This window comes from Astyanax mexicanus, chromosome 7 (assembly GCF_023375975.1).
Source record: "Astyanax mexicanus isolate ESR-SI-001 chromosome 7, AstMex3_surface, whole genome shotgun sequence".
NCBI classification, from domain to species: domain Eukaryota; kingdom Metazoa; phylum Chordata; class Actinopteri; order Characiformes; family Acestrorhamphidae; genus Astyanax; species Astyanax mexicanus.
Window position 1 is genome coordinate 31627457 of NC_064414.1, and position 18705 is coordinate 31646161.

At 40.7% G+C, this 18705-nt stretch overlaps 1 protein-coding gene across 3 annotated transcripts in view; it reads left to right on the plus strand.

The window, feature by feature from the left end:
• pcdh15a (protocadherin-related 15a) overlaps nt 1-18705 on the plus strand; it is a 512848-nt gene that overhangs the window by 401257 nt on the left and 92886 nt on the right. For all 3 annotated transcript variants that reach the window (XM_049481098.1, XM_049481100.1, XM_049481099.1), the window contains 2 exons: nt 13829-13969; nt 15267-15379. In XM_049481098.1, the coding sequence (XP_049337055.1) occupies nt 13829-13969; nt 15267-15379 (254 nt within the window). The remainder of the gene's footprint in view (nt 1-13828; nt 13970-15266; nt 15380-18705) is intronic.

Below are 18705 nucleotides of genomic sequence, written 5' to 3' on the forward strand. Positions count from 1 at the left end.
GGTGGTAAATAGTTCACTGCAAAAAATCCATTGGCAAAAACTAGACATATAGACACATAGACTAAACATATATATGCAAATTAAGACAAATATATGTATATTAAGCAAAAAAATCTACCAATGGGGTAAGCTAAATTTTCTTAGTAAGATTTCTCACAAAAAGCAATGGCAAAGTCTCAAAATGAGTGAAGTAACACCTAAATAAATAAATAAATAAAATTAGAATAACTTGATTGCTGCTTGGATTTGCTCATTTTGAGTTTAAATTACTAAAAATAAGGTACAAATTCTAAGTAAGAATGATTAAGGTAATTATATCCCTAAAAAAAATGAAATAATGCAACACTTACAATGCTTAGTGAGACAAAAAATCTTATCAGAGAAGAAAATAAGATTTATTGCCTTAAATTTAGAACATTTCACTTGCTAAGATTTAGTTTTTGAACTTATTACAAATATTAGTCAGACAAAATTATTCATCAGATTAAGGAACAGTTTGTGTGTGTGTGTTTGATGATGCACACGGGCTTCCTGATATTAGTATATTATTTTACCTGTAATTGATTCTGCCGCCGGCACTGATATTATTAAGCAGTGCAGTTCAGTAGGCTAAACATTACACTGGTGTAATAGGTAACACAGATGCATTCATTAACGCTACAAAATCATCTTCCTGTACTAACATGTTAATATTAAATGTTAAACATTGTGCTGTAAGTTCAGTAGAGAAGCTTTTCAGAGCAGGGCAAGATTTTACAGTGATTTTACTTATTCTATTAATAATAATTTATAAATAATATGTTTTGTCTTCTTTTTCTGAAGAAAGTATAGAAGAGTTGTGCAGCTTAGGTGGTTTTCACTTTCAGGCAGTTACTGCTGGGCTGTTGCCATGTGGTCACTAGGGTGAAACTGTTTCTGCTAAGTGGTTGCTATGGTGGACAGCAGGGTGGCACAGCAGGTAGCGTGTTTGCCACAGAGATCCAGGGTCTTGGGGTTGAGGGTTTCGTTCATTGCTCTGTTCGCTGGCTGTGTCCGTACTCTGGTTTTCTAATAAAAAAAAAAAAAAAAAATAAAAAATGTATTGTTCACACTATAAGGCGCACCAGATTATAAAATGCACTGTAAATGATTGTGTAATGGCTAGGGGCCGGCCGAGTGCTTCTTCGGCCGCCAGGGGGAGGTCTTGAGCCCCTAATCAGACCTGATCCACTCCACCTGGGTTTGCCCCTATATAAACCCTGAGATTCAGGTCCTCGGGGCTGGATCTTTCTGTAATGGGTTGGAGTGCTACAGATAGGTGGCACTCCAGCCCAGAGAGTTGTAGAACCCAGTGGCAGAACAGTAGATCTCAAAGCAGGTAAACTCAAGAAAAAAGGGAAATAATGATAATAACAATAATAATTAATTATATATAATCATTAATATACATAAATATATATTAATAGGATATATAATATTATAATAATAAAATTATATGTATATATATATGTATGTATGTATATATAGATATAAATATATTTATATATATATATATATATATCCTTATTAAACCCCGCTCCACGCGGGGATCGAACCCAGGCTGTCGCGGTCGCAGCCCAGTGCTCTAACCGCTGCACCAGCGAGCGGATTGGGATGCGGCCGCTTTATTCGCCCTTAGAGCCTCCGCCGAAAGGGGCGGAGCAACGAAAACGGGCGGAGGACGAAAACGGGTGCAAAACAAAGCCACGCCTAGCGTGAGTGAAATAGTGGGGGAGAATGTAAACAAGACTCGCCGCGGAAGCTAACGGCTACCTCTTATGGCGCGAGGTAAAAACAAAAGAGCTTCCAAACTAAACAAAGAAGTGAATTGGGGTGCTTTTGGATTAAACGCTGCTCCACCAGAGAGAAGAGGAACAGCGAGGGGAGAGAAAAGGTGAGCACACCGCGCGCCTCGCAGCGGCTACCACACACACACAAACACAGACACACAGACCCGAGAGAAAGGGGGGTTAGCCGCGGAGCACACCGCACAACACGACTACACCACACTCGAGATATAAAGGGACAGAGGAAGCTACTTATGCGGGAGGAGTATGCCAGCGGTGCTGGATCATACTCTCTCCAAAGGGATAGCAGGAAGAGAAGGGGAAAAAGAGCAGAGGCTCGGTCTAGAAACCGGCATAGATTCGCTCCCACGAGCTTCAAAGATCCAGCCCCGAGGACCTGAATCTCAGGGTTTATATAGGGGCAAACCCAGGTGGAGTGGATCAGGTCTGATTAGGGGCTCAAGACCTCCCCCTGGCGGCCGAAGAAGCACTCGGCCGGCCCCTAGCCATTACAGGACCCCCCCTCCGAGGGGCGGCACCCGACGGCCCTAAACCCGCCGCACGGTCCCGCCGGAAGGCCCTAACCAGATCGGGGTCCAAGATGTACCCGGAGGGCACCCAGGACCGTTCCTCCGGCCCATAGCCCTCCCAATCCACCAAGTACTGGAGGCTCCCGCGCACCCGACGGGAGTCCAGGAGCCGGCGGACAGTGTAGGCCGGGGCACCACCCACGACACGGGGTCCGGGGGGAGAGGCACGACCAACGGAGCAGAGGTAGGGTCTCAGGCGGGACACGTGGAAGGTCGGGTGTACCCTCATGGCAGGGGGCAGGGCGAGGCGGTAGGACACCGGATTGATCCGGCGCACTACCTTGAAGGGTCCCAGGTACCGTGGAGCCAGCTTGCGTGGGCTGCCCCGCAGTGGGATGTCCTTGGCCGAGAGCCAGACCCGTTGTCCGACCCGATAGGAGGGCGCAGGCCTCCGCCTCTTGTCTGTCCGGGGAAGGCAGGCGGAGCATAACCGAACTGGCACTCGAAGGGTGACATCCCTAGGGACGAGTGCCAGAGCGTATTATGCTCCGCCTGCCTTCCCCGGACAGGAGACGGTAACGGGAGTGCCTTCAGCCGACCAGACGGTTAACCGTTGTCGCCGGGCTTGGAGAAGGGCTCGGGCCGCCCTTTTGTCTGCCCGGGCGATGCAGAAGCGTCACGCAGACAAGAGGCGGAGGCCTGCGCCCTCCTATCGGGTCGGACAACGGGTCTGGCTCTCGGCCAAGGACATCCCACTGCGGGGCAGCCCACGCAAGCTCCTGGACTCCCGTCGGGTGCGCGGGAGCCTCCAGTACTTGGTGGATTGGGAGGGCTATGGGCCGGAGGAACGGTCCTGGGTGCCCTCCGGGTACATCTTGGACCCCGATCTGGTTAGGGCCTTCCGGCGGGACCGTGCGGCGGGTTTAGGGCCGTCGGGTGCCGCCCCTCGGAGGGGGGGTCCTGTAATGGCTAGGGGCCGGCCGAGTGCTTCTTCGGCCGCCAGGGGGAGGTCTTGAGCCCCTAATCAGACCTGATCCACTCCACCTGGGTTTGCCCCTATATAAACCCTGAGATTCAGGTCCTCGGGGCTGGATCTTTGAAGCTCGTGGGAGCGAATCTATGCCGGTTTCTAGACCGAGCCTCTGCTCTTTTTCCCCTTCTCTTCCTGCTATCCCTTTGGAGAGAGTATGATCCAGCACCGCTGGCATACTCCTCCCGCATAAGTAGCTTCCTCTGTCCCTTTATATCTCGAGTGTGGTGTAGTCGTGTTGTGCGGTGTGCTCCGCGGCTAACCCCCCTTTCTCTCGGGTCTGTGTGTCTGTGTTTGTGTGTGTGTGGTAGCCGCTGCGAGGCGCGCGGTGTGCTCACCTTTTCTCTCCCCTCGCTGTTCCTCTTCTCTCTGGTGGAGCAGCGTTTAATCCAAAAGCACCCCAATTCACTTCTTTGTTTAGTTTGGAAGCTCTTTTGTTTTTACCTCGCGCCATAAGAGGTAGCCGTTAGCTTCCGCGGCGAGTCTTGTTTACATTCTCCCCCACTATTTCACTCACGCTAGGCGTGGCTTTGTTTTGCACCCGTTTTCGTCCTCCGCCCGTTTTCGTTGCTCCGCCCCTTTCGGCGGAGGCTCTAAGGGCGAATAAAGCGGCCGCATCCCAATCCGCTCGCTGGTGCAGCGGTTAGAGCACTGGGCTGCGACCGCGACAGCCTGGGTTCGATCCCCGCGTGGAGCGGGGTTTAATAAGGATATATATATATATATATATAAATATATTTATATCTATATATACATACATACATATATATATACATATAATTTTATTATTATAATATTATATATCCTATTAATATATATTTATGTATATTAATGATTATATATAATTAATTATTATTGTTATTATCATTATTTCCCTTTTTTCTTGAGTTTACCTGCTTTGAGATCTACTGTTCTGCCACTGGGTTCTACAACTCTCTGGGCTGGAGTGCCACCTATCTGTAGCACTCCAACCCATTACAGATTGTCTATTTTCTGGTCTATTTTCATAGATTATAAGGCGCATTATTATTATGCAACACTAGTAAGGAATAGGGGTGTCGCCATGTTTTCCTTATAATTCAGCAGGTCTATAAAGACCTGTAAAGCTAAGTTAAGCTGAGTAAACAAAATTAAATTTTCTTTTAAAGTCAAACTAGTGCTGGATGTTAATCTACACAGATTTCTCTCCTGAAAACTGTTTATTTGGGTGAGTAAGACACTTCTGTTTATTTACAATAAGCATAGATTTCCACAGTTTTATCAAGGCTGGGTGCAGCAGCATTAGCGTTAGTAGCTAACTGCGGTAAGACAGGGTGATATTAGCTAGCGGTTTGTCACACATAGCTTGTTTGAACACGATAAACATGCAGACTATAGTCTGATATGCTCGCCTCTGAATGGGGAAAGAGTTCTTAGCTCTTAACGTGGTTAGAGGCTAATCCTAATGCTGCTCCTGCAGTGCTAGCCGGGGTTAGCAGCAGGCTACAGGCCGATAACACCTACCTCTGAACGGCGAAAGAGCTAGCACTTAGCGTGGTTAGCGGCTAATGCTAATACTGCTGGAGAACTAAACTCAAAGTCCTCTATAATGCTGTACTTCAGCGGAGTGTCTTTACTGCTCCTTACAACCTGCCTGGTAAAATTCATACATAAGGCACACTGTCGATTTTTGGGGAAATTAAAGGATTTTAAGTGCGCCTTATAGTGCAAAAAATATGATAGGTCAGTTAGCTAAGCTGATACCCTCCGCAGCTAGAAGAAGGTCATAATTAAATGACTAGAGATTATTGGATGGGTGCTGTGGTACAGTATGTGGTTGCTAGGTTGTTTGCTTTTCATTTTTCTAAGGTATTTCTGGGGGTTGCTAAGGTGGTGTTGTGTTTTTAGGTGGTTGCCTAGGTACACCATGTGGATGGATGGGTTTTCCTGGAGTGTTTGTGTCATTATGGCATGAGAAAAATGCAGAAACAGAAGCACCTTATTAATTTCTGTCTGGTGATAAACAGAAACTGTACGTCCAATTATAGGAAGGCAAAAAACATTGGTAAAGAAAAAGTAAAGAAAAACAATTATGCAAATATGTGCAATTATGAACAATTCTCTTTCTTCTTTTTATACCCACAGATGCTTTACACAGCAAAAAAAAAAACAGACTTACAGGACTTAAAGATATACACGCTCACACACACACACATATGACATAATGGGCTTTTTAACACCTCTTAATTAAAGTAGAATCACTGTAACATACATGCATAGCCTCTCCTGAACTGCAGTCATTAAACACAATAGTGAGCTCTGGGTCTGGTGTACAGTGTATTATAAATCTGTAATGCTCCCACTGACTGGAAAAAACAGTGCTTATATAAATCTCAGCCTGCGTTCACATTACAAACCTTAGTAACTAGTAAAAATTCAGATTTAAATAATTTGATCATATTTTGAGAGAAATTAAGGACAGTAAAGCTGAATAAAATCTGTGGAAGACATGCTGGTATTAAATTATTATATTCTATTCTGTACTGAACATATAATCACAATCATGGTTAAATTTACAGCTTTGATTCCAAAGGTTGTTGTGTAAAATTTTGCGTCTGGGTTTTCTGATGTGACACTGAGATCTAGAGATTTATAGGAAAACAGCAGGTGTGTGTGTGTGTGTGTGTGTGAAGGCCATGAGCCTGTGATGGATGTTGGTAGAGACTCAGCAGCTTGTCACTGGACCCTTGCTCCATGTCCCACAGTGTGTGTGTGTGTGTGTGTGTGCGTGTGTCGGTTTGTGTGTGAGCTGCCACTGGTTCAGTGCCATGTGTGAGCAGTTCAACTGAAGCCAATTGGATAAGGCCCAGGAACAGTACCCCTATGTGTGCTTCACCGGAGGGGACACAGGCCTGGCACAGGGTGACCAGAGTGTGTGTGTGTGTGTGTGTGTGTGTGTTGAAATTACAAACACACGGACTAACCTGCTCGAGTCAGTCAATCTCAGTCAAGCACACCATACACTGAGGAGCAGAGACCAGACTTACTGCCGGATACTGCGTTCTGAGATCAGCTGCTAAATATGAGTAACTTCTGAACATCATGAGATAAATATTTTGGAGAGGCGGTTCTGAGATCAGATTGCCAGGCAGAGAAGCGAGATTTGTCCCTCCAGAGGACATGTCTCCACTGCTCTAGAGTCAGTCTAATGTCTGCATACTTTTAAAAGACTTGGATGTAAAGCTTGGATGGAGGCTGTTGTTTCAGCTATGGAAACCCATTCCATAAAGCTCTCTACGCTCTACTGTTCTTAACCCTCTTGTTATGTTACAGGTCAATTTGACCTGTTTTTAAGGTTAAAGATCTATAAAAAAATAGTTAAAAGTTTTGTTTTTTTCAGTATGAAGCTTCTTCTGCTTGCCTAAATTAGTGTAATCAACATATAATATGAAAATGGTTCATTATACATATTTGAAAACTAAATTGCAATATTATATTTCAATGTTATGTAAAACTTTTTTTAAAAGTAATATTGTAATGAAACATTAAAAAGTTGGAACATGTATTTTTTGTTTTTGAAAAACAAGTGTATTATCCTAATTAAACCATTACCTGTAAGAGGTAAGGAACACCATTGCACTAAATATGTATAGAATAATTAGTAATGGAGTTAGTAAAAAAATATTTACACTGCTTGTAAGGATTTTTTGGGGGTTCAGACATTTTTTGGATAATTAAACATGCACTGGGTCAAAATGACCCCAGAACACCATTGCTGTTCCTGAAAAATAAACTTAATAGGAGGGTTAAGCTAATCTGAAAGCCACATGAAGTTTGGAGGTCTGTAGCGACTAAATCTCCAGAAAGTTGGTGATCTCTTCCAGCCATTCTGGTTGGATATTTGCCCACTCTTCTTGGCAGAACTGAGGTTTCAATTAAATTAAATTTGTTGGATTCATGATAGAGTTTAGGTCTGGAATTAGAAAAAAAATACACATTTAAAAAACCTTTTCAGGCGGTTCTTCTCACTTTTAGCCTTAGTATCCACTAGGGATGCAACGGTTCTCTGTATTTTATCGAACCGTTCATTTCGGCCTGTTTGGTTTGATACACCCGGGTGGACCGCAGTATGATAGAAAGTGATTTTACAATGGCTTCTGAATATAAGAGTACCTTTTTAAAGTAATTTCCCCAGCAATCACCTCAACAAAAATATCTTTTTTTCTATTTTTTTTTATTTACTTCAAATGTTATCCTATTTTCTGCGCAGTTTAGAAGGCTAAATCACCCAATCACTGATCATATAAACTTTCACTATCAGTAACAATACAATCCAGAACTAGGAGAGTGAAGACTAGCCCATGCCACATGTTAAGTCAGCAATCACTTCCTTCTTTGAACATTGCTTGTTGGAAAGCACAGCTCCTCAGCACTGATACAACAGTTAACAGATGCCTGTGCTGACCAGCATCACACTAGAAGCAATGTGAGGAGAGATCTTCCCACCACCATCTATCCACCACTGAGAGAAACACTGAAAAGTCAGTTGTGCTCTCTCTCTCTCTCTGACTCTGGCTGCTGAAGTCAAGCAGCCTGACCTGGAATTCAAATAAGTAATCCTTGCTTTAAAGCCAGAAAGTTTGCTTTTAGGGAAGATTCTGCTAGACTATCTTTACAGGGAACTAGTTTCTGAGCTTGTTTCTCTTTCTTTAAGGTGCTTATGACTTTCTTTTCCTAAAGTATGATTAAAAATATTACATTTTGCTGCTCTAGCATGCTGTACGTGTGTGTGTGTGTGTTTGTCTGTGGCTGTGTGTGGCTGTGCTGTGTTGAGTCGCAGGGTCTCAATGGACCAGCTTTCCTTATAGAGATTAAGCCTAGTCTTGGCCAGAATTACATAGTCATGGAGATTCGCCACTGGAAATCCTTTTAGCCTTAGCGTGCTTAGCTTAATTGTGTTTTAGAAATAAATAAATAAATCAGTGAAATGAAATAAATGAAAAGCTTGTTTATTTTTAAACTTAAGAGATGAACCCACACATTTTTTTTTCTTTTATTTTTATTTTTTATTTTTTTGACCTTGTTCAAGTGCCACTTTTCATAACTACAGTTGAGCTGTAAATCACCATGGAGACATCGCTCAGTATGGATCTTACCCTGAATCCGTGGATTCGTGATATTCGCGTTAGAGACCTGACTCTGGAGAATAGCCCTGAAAGTAAAAGTTGCTGTATCTTCTTTAGCACAGACACGACTGCGTTGGTTTAGGTCTCGTCTAGACAGATCCGTTCACGTTGTTGACTTCTGTTTCTTTTAACATTTGCGGCGAGTGCATTGGGAGGGACTGGATGGCATAATTGCAGTAGGTTTTGGGAACAATACTAAAGGGCATGCGCTAATAAAAGCGCTGCTCTGCCTTTGTGTTGTCTTTGAACCCCGTGTCACGAGCTCCACAAATTTGTTTCGTTTTACAACAATTAAAGAGAATGAATAATTAACCTTTTTTTCTTTTCTATGAAGAAGAATCTCTGTAATATCACACAGAGCAGCGCAACAGCCAGCAATAAATCATTACACTCCCTGAATAGAAGCAGGGGCTGGGCTGGAACATTTTATATGTCATCTGGGTTTTGGCAGAGGCGCACAAGCCAAAAAAAAAAAAAAAAGGGAAAAAAAAATCATAATGTGATACACTTGCTTTCAGCTGCTTTCATCTCATATCTGAAATAAGAAGTGCTGCCTAAAGCCTGTGATTCACACAGTGAGGTCACTCAGTACCCACTGCCATAGGAAGGAAGAAAGCTGGAAAATTTAAAATGCAAAAGAATTACTGGTCTGCTGATGACCTTGGACTGCTGTGAGTGCTAATAAATGAGCCCACTAGATGTATTGTTTTAAGTGTTGTTGGCATGACCTGATCATTAAGTCTAGAATGGCTTTAAAACAAGACTGACTGCCAGAAGAATGTGACTGACCTTCTAATATTTCTCACACATTTTGTTCTCACCCTCTGTTTCCCTTTTTAATATTTGGCATAATGCTACTGTTTGTACTTCTGGTAAATGCTAACTTCAGTGTAAGTACTTGTACTGATTGTACTATTGTACTGGCACAATGGTAATGCAGATGAATCCATATATCTATATATTTTGTAATCAAGAAATGCATTAGTTCTCTACCCCGTATCTTTATTTTAGTTAACTGGTTCAAAAATGTGTGTTGCTAAACTGGTTGAATAGAGTTTCTGTATCAGGGAAATACCAGAAATAAATACAATACTGGAATAAAATAAGAGACCACTTCAGTTTCTATTTCTCTGATTTTGTTTTATTCTATAAACAACAGACAACATTTTAAGAGCATTTATTTGCAGAAAATAAGAAATGGCTGAAATAACAGAACGATGCAGAGCTTTCAGACCTCAAATAATGCAAAGAAAACAAGCTCATATTCATAAAGTTTTAAGAGTTCAGAAATCAATATTTGGTGGAATAACCCTGGTTTTTAATCACAGTTTTCATGCATCTTGGCATGTTCTCCTCCACCAGTCTTACACACTGCTTTTGAATAACTTTACGCCACTCCTGGTGCAAAAATTCAAGCAGTTCAGCTTGGTTTGATTAAAAATTAAAAATCAAAGAAACTCATCATCTTTAAGTGGTCTCTTATTTTTTCCAGAGCTGTATAAACACAATAAAAGTTTAGGCATAAACACAATAAAAGTTATCACTCAACTGTAAAAAAATAAAAAAATATTTTATAGTGAAAAACTGTCACACTATGACAGCAGCAGTTGGAAAAGAGGCGGTGGCTGACTTCACATGTATCAGAGGAGGCATGTGCTAGTCTTCACCCTCCTTGTGTTGTGGTACCACCTCTAACAAAAAATGGGGGAAAAGTTGAAAATAAATTTAAAAAATGATATTGCTACTTTTTTTTTCACAATATATGAAAAGTTCGATTTCAAGAACAAGACACAGATAATCTGATTTTGCAAATTAACTCATATTTATATTGTGATATTGACTTATTGCCAAGCTCTAGCAATTCATAAGACCTTACAATACGTTTTTAGCAACTGTAAATTGTATATATTTCTATAAGAAATTAATAAATCCTTCAGTAATATTCTTTTACAGGTTCCAGTTTTAAGTAATGTAATATAATATTATGTAGTCACGACCAGAATATTTTATTGTTAATTTTATTGGTCTACCAGACACAGGTTTTGCATCATAACAGTAGAATGAAATATACTTTACACTGTACAATGGCTTGATGTCTTGAGACTATAGAAACCAAACTTCTGTATAAGATTGCTTGTCTCTATATGTTTGTGTGTGTGTCTGTGTATGCAGGACGTTCTGTGTGGTCCTGGTAAAACTCTTCATAATTACACCCATGATTTTGGTATGCCCACACCTGCTGTTTCCTCCGGCGCTGCTGTAATGGCAAGTTAGCCACGACTGATGTGAGATTCCTCATTATGGGACGTTTCAGGACGTCCACAAACTGTCTGGAGGGCAGAGAAGGTTACAGGATTGCTGGAACACCTAATGGTGCGGTAATGCCCGGTCATTTGGTCTTCTCTCACTTGCCCTGAAGCAGGCTGTTAGGGGTGGAGAGCTTGCGTTTACCAAGGGGGTGATCTTGAGGCCAATTTTTTTTCTCTTTTTTGCCCATTTATCAGAAAAGTACTTTCTAGATTCTGTATTTTTCAGTAACACTTTACATTAAGTGTTGACTAATTAACATGAATTAATTCATTAGTTACCATGAATAAGACATGAGTTAATACATTAGCAATGCGATACAATGCACTTTACTTAATGTAAAGTGTTACATACAGGGGTTGGACAATGAAACTGAAACACCTGTAATTTTAGTGTGGGAGGTTTCATGGCTAAATTGGAGCAGCCTGGTGGCCAATCTTCATTAATTGCACATTGCACCAGTAAGAGCAGAGTGGGAGGGTTCAATTAGCAGGGTAAGAGCACAGTTTTGCTCTAAATATTGCAATGCACACAACATTGAGTGACATACTAGAGTTCAAAAGAGGATATATTGTTGGTGCACGTCTTGCTGGCGCATCTGTGACCAAGACAGCAAGTCTTTGTGATGCACCAAGAGCTACAGTATCCAGGGTAATTCAGGGTCAGCATACCAACAAGAAGGATGAACCACATCCAACAGGATTAACTGTGGATGCTAGAGGAAGCTGTCTGAAAGGGATGTTTGGGTGCTAACCTGGATTGTACCCAAAAAATTAAATGTGCACCTCAACTCTCCTGTTTCCACCAACCCCTGTAGGATTTGGCTTTTGCATTATTTATAATTTCACCTTTTTATGGTAAATTCTATATACAGGGAAATAAAAAAAACATTATGGATAAACACTGGCACTAAACACAGAGAACGTAGCAGCAACCGGCTGCTGCTTTTAGCTTCCACTCTACAGTTCTTGCAGTTCTTGGCTGTCAGAGGTGTGACTGTGGTGTGTTTGCTGCACACCCAAGCCCTTCCCCACCTCCCCCCATTCAATACCTACTTGCACTCCTAATGCATGTTTATGTTTACCGCAGCACAAAGTGTAAAACATTTATGGAGGAGCAGCCAGACAAAAGAGGATCTCCAGAGTTGGAGTTAGCGATGGTGGGAGACGCGCTGACTAAAACAAGCCCCGCAGCGCACGCCGCTCTCGCTACAACTACAGAACATGACACAGGCAAGAGTCAGCCGAAGTCGGAGAACGTCAGACCCAACTACCGAGCAGACGAGCGACACCTTTAACCTGCCGCACACTTCGCTCGAGCTGCTGCTGCCTCGTTGATTCATGCTGTTTTGTTTTTTTTTCCACACATGGAGCAGAGTTTGAAGCAGTGAACCGTTTTGGTTCAGGCCTTTTGAGTCCATGTTTATGCGTGTGTTTTTTTAACAGCACTCTGAAAAAAAGAGGAGCGATAATATCTTTAGAAACTCAGTGTCTTTTAAAAGTGTCATGTAAAATTATATGAAATTATACAAGCTGTGTCATTTAAATCTCAGTCTTTCATATCATTGAGATTTGACTGTCTGCACTTTTTTTACATTTGAATTTGAAAACACTAGAACTAAAGCTCAGTGTAGAGAAACGCTTTAATATTATTTATTATTTTTAGAGCAGCTGATGTAAGAAAAATCGTATTTTAAATGTGTCCTTCCGCTAAAATCCACTTTTTCCTGTGTTTTGTGAAATACTATAGGTCTCTCTTGAGTTGTATATGGATGCTGCACATGAAACTCTTCCCCAACCTCCGTTGTCTGCAGTAGTTTGTAAAAGAACGTGTTCAGAAAAACGAGTCGATCAGGAAAAGCAACATGTCTACGTCAACCCGTAAATTAGTATTTATGGCTCGTCAAATAGGAGCTAACAGTGCTAAGAACAGCATGGCAAGTTCGGTCCTGTGTTATTTGTGCGAATAACACAACTGTTATATGCTTTACCCAGTATTTCAGAGCTAAGGAACAAATGATTAGAATTTGTCTATGGAACGCCACCAGCGAGGTACAATTGAGATAGGGAGGTGTATTTTTAGAACAGTTCTATTTACAGTTTAGTTAAAAGTAAAAATCCACCCCGAGATTTTCACTTTCTGGACCTGAATTACCCACCTCTGTGTGTCAGTAACTATAGGCTTACATAGGATCTCCGGTGGATTTTGCATTTTACAAAGACTTTAAGACTTGATCAGTGGCTGAACTGCACTTAGCATGGCACTACACATGTTGTAAACTAACATATGACTTTGCAAAGACTGTTATTAGTGTAAAAATGTATTTTATTTTAAGACGTTTCTAACTGTTGTCCGTCTCGCTGCGTTCTGGGCTTTCAGGGCTCGTAGCCAATCAGAGGCGATATGTTTGCATGCATGAATGTTCAAGAGCCGTTTCTCTGCAATGGAATGAGAAGTTTAAAGAATAATAAAAAAACATACAGAACATTTCCATGTAGTGCTGAAAACTTTGACATATAACAATAAAGCATATAAACAAATCAGCCATATTAAAGTGCTTTACACAAAATCACTTACATTAAAAGAGCAGCTCTAATCTTGCCAGTTTCTGTCCCTCTCAGAATGAGCAATTTAAGGGCTCTGTCACTTTTATGCAAATAAGCTGTTGCTCACCATGTCATATTTATATGTACGTTTACCACATGTAAGTGTTAGCTTGTGCTACATGGCAAAACAAAAAAAACAAAAACAAAAAAATTGGAGGTAATCTTATCAGAATTCCAACTTTTTTTTAATTTTATCTCAGGTCAGTTGCCTAAAAACTGACCTGATCCAGGGTTGGGTTCTCTACATAGTCTTCCCTTTAATTAAGTCTGACACATTCGTGTTCAGGCGTATATGCATAATATTATCACGTAGATGTGCATAAATAACGTCATAATGTATCAAACAACAAACAATGTAATGTGTTTCTGTTTTTTCTGCCCGCAGCAAACAGCAGCCAGTAGGGTGAGGTACAGAGTGGACCAGGAGCAGTCTCCCTACAGCGGCAGCATTTTTGATGTAGAGGAATCCTCCGGCAGAGTCGTCACCAAAGTCAACCTGAACGAGGAGCCCAGTGCTGTGTTCAGAGTGAGTTCAGAACTATATACTGTACTTGGTAATGGTTTCTTATACTCATGAGTCAGAGGTTTTACAGGAACCTACTTTTACTATTTCATTACTGTGAAAAAAACTGTACCACTACCATATGTTTTAAAATGTATTACTGATGCTTCTAAATCACTCTCATATTCATCATATTTTTGTGAAAAGCATGAAAAGAAACATGAAACAATGTATACAGTTACATGTACATATACTTTATCTTATATGGATAATAACAGTGCTCTTGTCCTGTTTTTGCTATTTGTATTGTTGTAGATACAAATTTAGGCATGATATGAATTTAATTTTTTTTTACATTCTGTTTGTATTTTCTAAAAGAAAAAACAGTATACCTACAGCTCTGGAAAAAGTAAGAAACTATTAGAAATTATGAATGTCTTTAATTTTACCTAATTGAAAACCTCTTGAATATAATCAGGATGAAGATGGATGATCACAAGCCATCAAACCAATCTGAGCTGCTTGAATGTTTGCACCAAGAGTGGATTAAAGTTATCCAAAATCAGTGTGTAAGACTGCTGGAGAAGAACATGCCAAGATGCTCAAAAAAATGTGATTAAAAAACAGAGTTATTCCACCAAATATAGATTTCAGATTTTTTTTTTTTTTGCATTATTTGAGGTCTGAAAGCTCTGCATCTTCTTCTTTTTTCTGCCATTTCTCATTTTCTGCATTTAAATGCTCTAAATGACAATATATTTTTATTTGGAATTTGGCAGAAATGTTGTCTGTAGTTTATAGAATAAAACAACAATGGTAATTTTACCTATAAATAGCAAAATCAGAGAAACTAAATCTAACTGATATAATTTTTTTTTCCCAGGGCTGTATGTTTAGAACTGAATCAGTGGTGCTTCTAAGGCACTCTTATATTCACCATATTTCTGTGAAATATACAGAATAAACATGAAAGCAGGAATAGAGTATTATAATAACATAATATCTGTGCTCTTGCCCTGTTTTTGTTATTTGCATTGTAGGAGACATGATAATTGTGACACAGGATTTTTTTTTTATGGGACAGTGATTTTTGCTTTGTTTACATTGTATCTATTTTCTAACAAAAAATAAATAAAAATGTATCCGTAGAAATGAGAGATTTTGTTTAACATTTACTGAAAATGGTTTCAAATCGTGCTCTCAGACTGGAAAATTCAATCATGCCTACACAATATAGCATGTGTATCATCATATAACAGGTTTCTTTGCTCCATTTCACGCCTGCTCACCTCTGCTGTATTGTGTGTGTGTCTTGTTGTAGCTGTATGTGATTGCCTATGATGATGGTGACCCAGTGAAAATGAACACAACTCTAGTGGAGATCACGGTTCTGCAGCCCTCCAGAATCCCCATCTTCACAGAGGAGGAGTACAGGTCAGTTTCCATCCTGCTGCCTTTTATTCGCTGCTTTTTGTTGCTGTGTCCACTTGGTTATATTCCTGCTCACTGTGATTCCTGATCTTATAAGCCTGAACGCTGATTCAGGCTTATTTACTGCAGGAACTGTTGTTTTGTTGAATTAATTCAGATGTTTGCTGCTTTTGTTGGTTATATCACCCGGTCACGTAATAAGAGGACAATCGTTGTAGACGGGAAGCTACTGTTCTGTTTTGGGAGCAATGTCTTAGAATACAAGAAGCTTTTAATCATGTGAGATAATCATAAATCCACATCCTGAAATTAACCTAGTGCATCATTTTTTTAGTGAAAGAAAAAAAAAAATTCTGACACAGGCTGTTGTACATGGATTAGTAACGGCATATATAATCATTTCACTTGTTTGTTAGTCATATACAGTGTTAACCCTTGTGTTGTCTTAAGGATTAAAAATGGCCACAATGTTTAAAAGCAAAGAAAATTGCTCAAAGAACCTTTTTTTAGCTTGAAATGTAATGACTTTTCTTAGAGCAAAAGTTTTTATTCTGTTGGAACTTGCAGACACTTAATGAGAAAATGTAATCTACCATTTAAAATCTAAACGAAAACAGCACAACAATCAATGTGGCCTATCAAATTGAGTAAAAGGGTCGCATTACCTCAGGATCTTTTGTGTTTTTAACCATTTTCCATGCTAAACTTCTTTCACTCAGTATAAATCCACAATGTAGCACATTTTCTGTAAATCTATATTTTTTATTTAAATAACCTCACTCACTCATCGTCAACCGCTTTATCCGATAAGGGTCGTGGGGGGGATGGAGCCTATCCCAGCTGGCCCATCACACCCTGGACAGAGACACAGACAGACACACAGACACAATCACACCTAGGGGACAATCTGACATCCAATTAGTCTGAACGTGCCGTCTTTGGACTGTGGGAGGAAACCGGTGCATCCGGAGGAAACCCACGCAGACACGGGGAGAACGTGCAAATTCCACACAAAAAGACCCGCGTCGCCCCAGCTGGGAATCAAACCCAGGCTGTCTTGTTGTGAGGCGGAAGTGCTACCCCATAAAATAACCTGACAGACCTATTTCTTATGTTATGTATGTTAAATTGCACTCAAATAAAATAAACAAAAAGTATGTTATCATATTTTACTATATTTCTTAGTTTATTGAAAAACATTGTGTAAGTTCTTAAGGCGCACCGGATTATAAGGTGCACTATCAATAACCTTATATTTTCTATATATATATATATATATATATATGTATACTTTTCTTTCAAAGTCAAACGAGCGCTGTATGTTAATCTACACAGATTTCTGGGTGAGTAAAGCACTTATGTTTATTTACAGTTAGCTTAGATTTACAGTATTTTGTCCAGGGGTGAGCGCAAGCCATGGTTAGCAGCGCTAGCCAGCCACAGTGAGCAGCCTTAGCCTAAGCGCTAGTAAATGCCGCCCGATAGAGCGATAGATAAGCATGCTATCAGCTAGAGGTTCGTTCCACGTAGCTTGTTTTAACACAGTAAACATGCAGACTACAGTCTGATATAAAGCGACTGGGAACAGGTCAGCGGATGCTGAGAAGCATAGTGCACAGAGGTTGATTACTACAGAACTTTAAACTTCATGTGGCCTTTAGATTAGCTAAAAAATATATATGTGTAGAGAACTTCATTAAAATGACCAAGCAGCTGCATCCAAGCCTCACATCACCGAACGCTGTAGTGAATGAGGAAAATAATAGATTTGGTCCACTTTTACCTGCTGTATTAGAATAATAAAACCACTACCGTAGTCAGTGTGATTATCTCCGCTTGGACGCGTGCCAAATAAAAGAGCCTGCAGTAATTAATCTCCCACAATCTTTTTGTTTGCTGATATTGATTTATTTTTTTAACACTGTATCCAGAAAAATGTGAGTAAAAGAGAGAGTTTTTCATAGCTCATTTCTGAAAAAAAAAAATAAAATAAAAGATTTCTGTGTTTTTCTTCAGAATTATTCAGTGCATGTTTTCCAGGCAGCATCTGAATGCCAGTGTGCTTTAATGAGGATTTTGGTATGAATATGCAACTAGAAGTGCTGACACTAGTGGGGAGAGGGCATTCTGAAGCGCTCTATTGTTTCCGCAGAAAGCTGAGGGGACACGTCTGCGGTTTATGAAACTTCTCCGTAGGCTGCTTTAAATATTAAATGTGTTTGACTCGCAGGTGTATGGAGAGTGGCTTGCCGGGGCCGCGTGTGTGATGGGTCAGCGTTTTAAGGGCAGGCGAGCGGCGCTTGCAGTATTGATTGTAGTAAAGGTGCTGGAGGTCAAAAGACATTACTGATTTTGATTAGCTCCGCGGCCCGGCTGCCTGCTCCGGTAATAGCCCTCGTCTGTGATAAAGACGTCCCGCTGTATCAGAGCTGAGCGCTTGACCCGAGTGAGGAATGACTTTGTTCATGCCGTTTGATTTCCCTCGTAGCCTGCGAGAAGATTTTGTTTGCCAACATGAATCGCCCCCCATCTTTAATTTGTTATTAGAAGGAGATTTTGATCTAAAGTGCAGCCGTTAATCTGTTTATTTAATGTTTGCCTTTATTGCAGCGCTTTGTACCATGTGATAAGGAAAATGTAATGCTACCTACTGTGTCTCTGCCTTCCCTTTTGTAGCTGTAAAGCACTGATTATTATTTTAAAGCATTGCTCTGAAGTTGTTAGAGTGATGGAGAGACTTGGGCTGTAGTGATGTGACTTTTAACTGTGTGTTTCTCTGTTTTTTTTTAATGAACAAACTGATAAACTGAAAATGAGCATCTCACTTGGACCTTATGGTTAATTCCAAAGTTGAAGCAGTTAAGATCCATCAATAGTATTCACAGCAGGAAAGCATTGGCCTATGCTGTACTGTAAAATATCAAAACCAAAAAGTTCAAAATGCTTCCACTATGATCGGGAGATCACTGGTTCGAATCCCTGTCATGCAGCTTGCCATCATTCATAGCCGGAGCCCTGAAAATAAAAGCACAATTGGCTTTGCTCTCCCTGGGTGGGTAGATGTTGCTCTTTCCCCTCATCACTCCAAAAAAAGGGTGATGTCGATCCGCACAAGGCCTCTATCGGAACCGAGTCGTTGCGCTTTTTTTCTCAATGTTATTGTACATCAGCAGCAGTTCAAAAAGAGGCGGTGGCTGACTTCACATGTATCGGAAGAGGCCTGTGCTAGTCTTCACCCTCCTGGAGTTGTGCCGTCACCTGTGATGGGGGATATGCATCTTGGCATGTTCTCCACCAGTCTTTCACACCGATTTTGGGTGACCTTATTC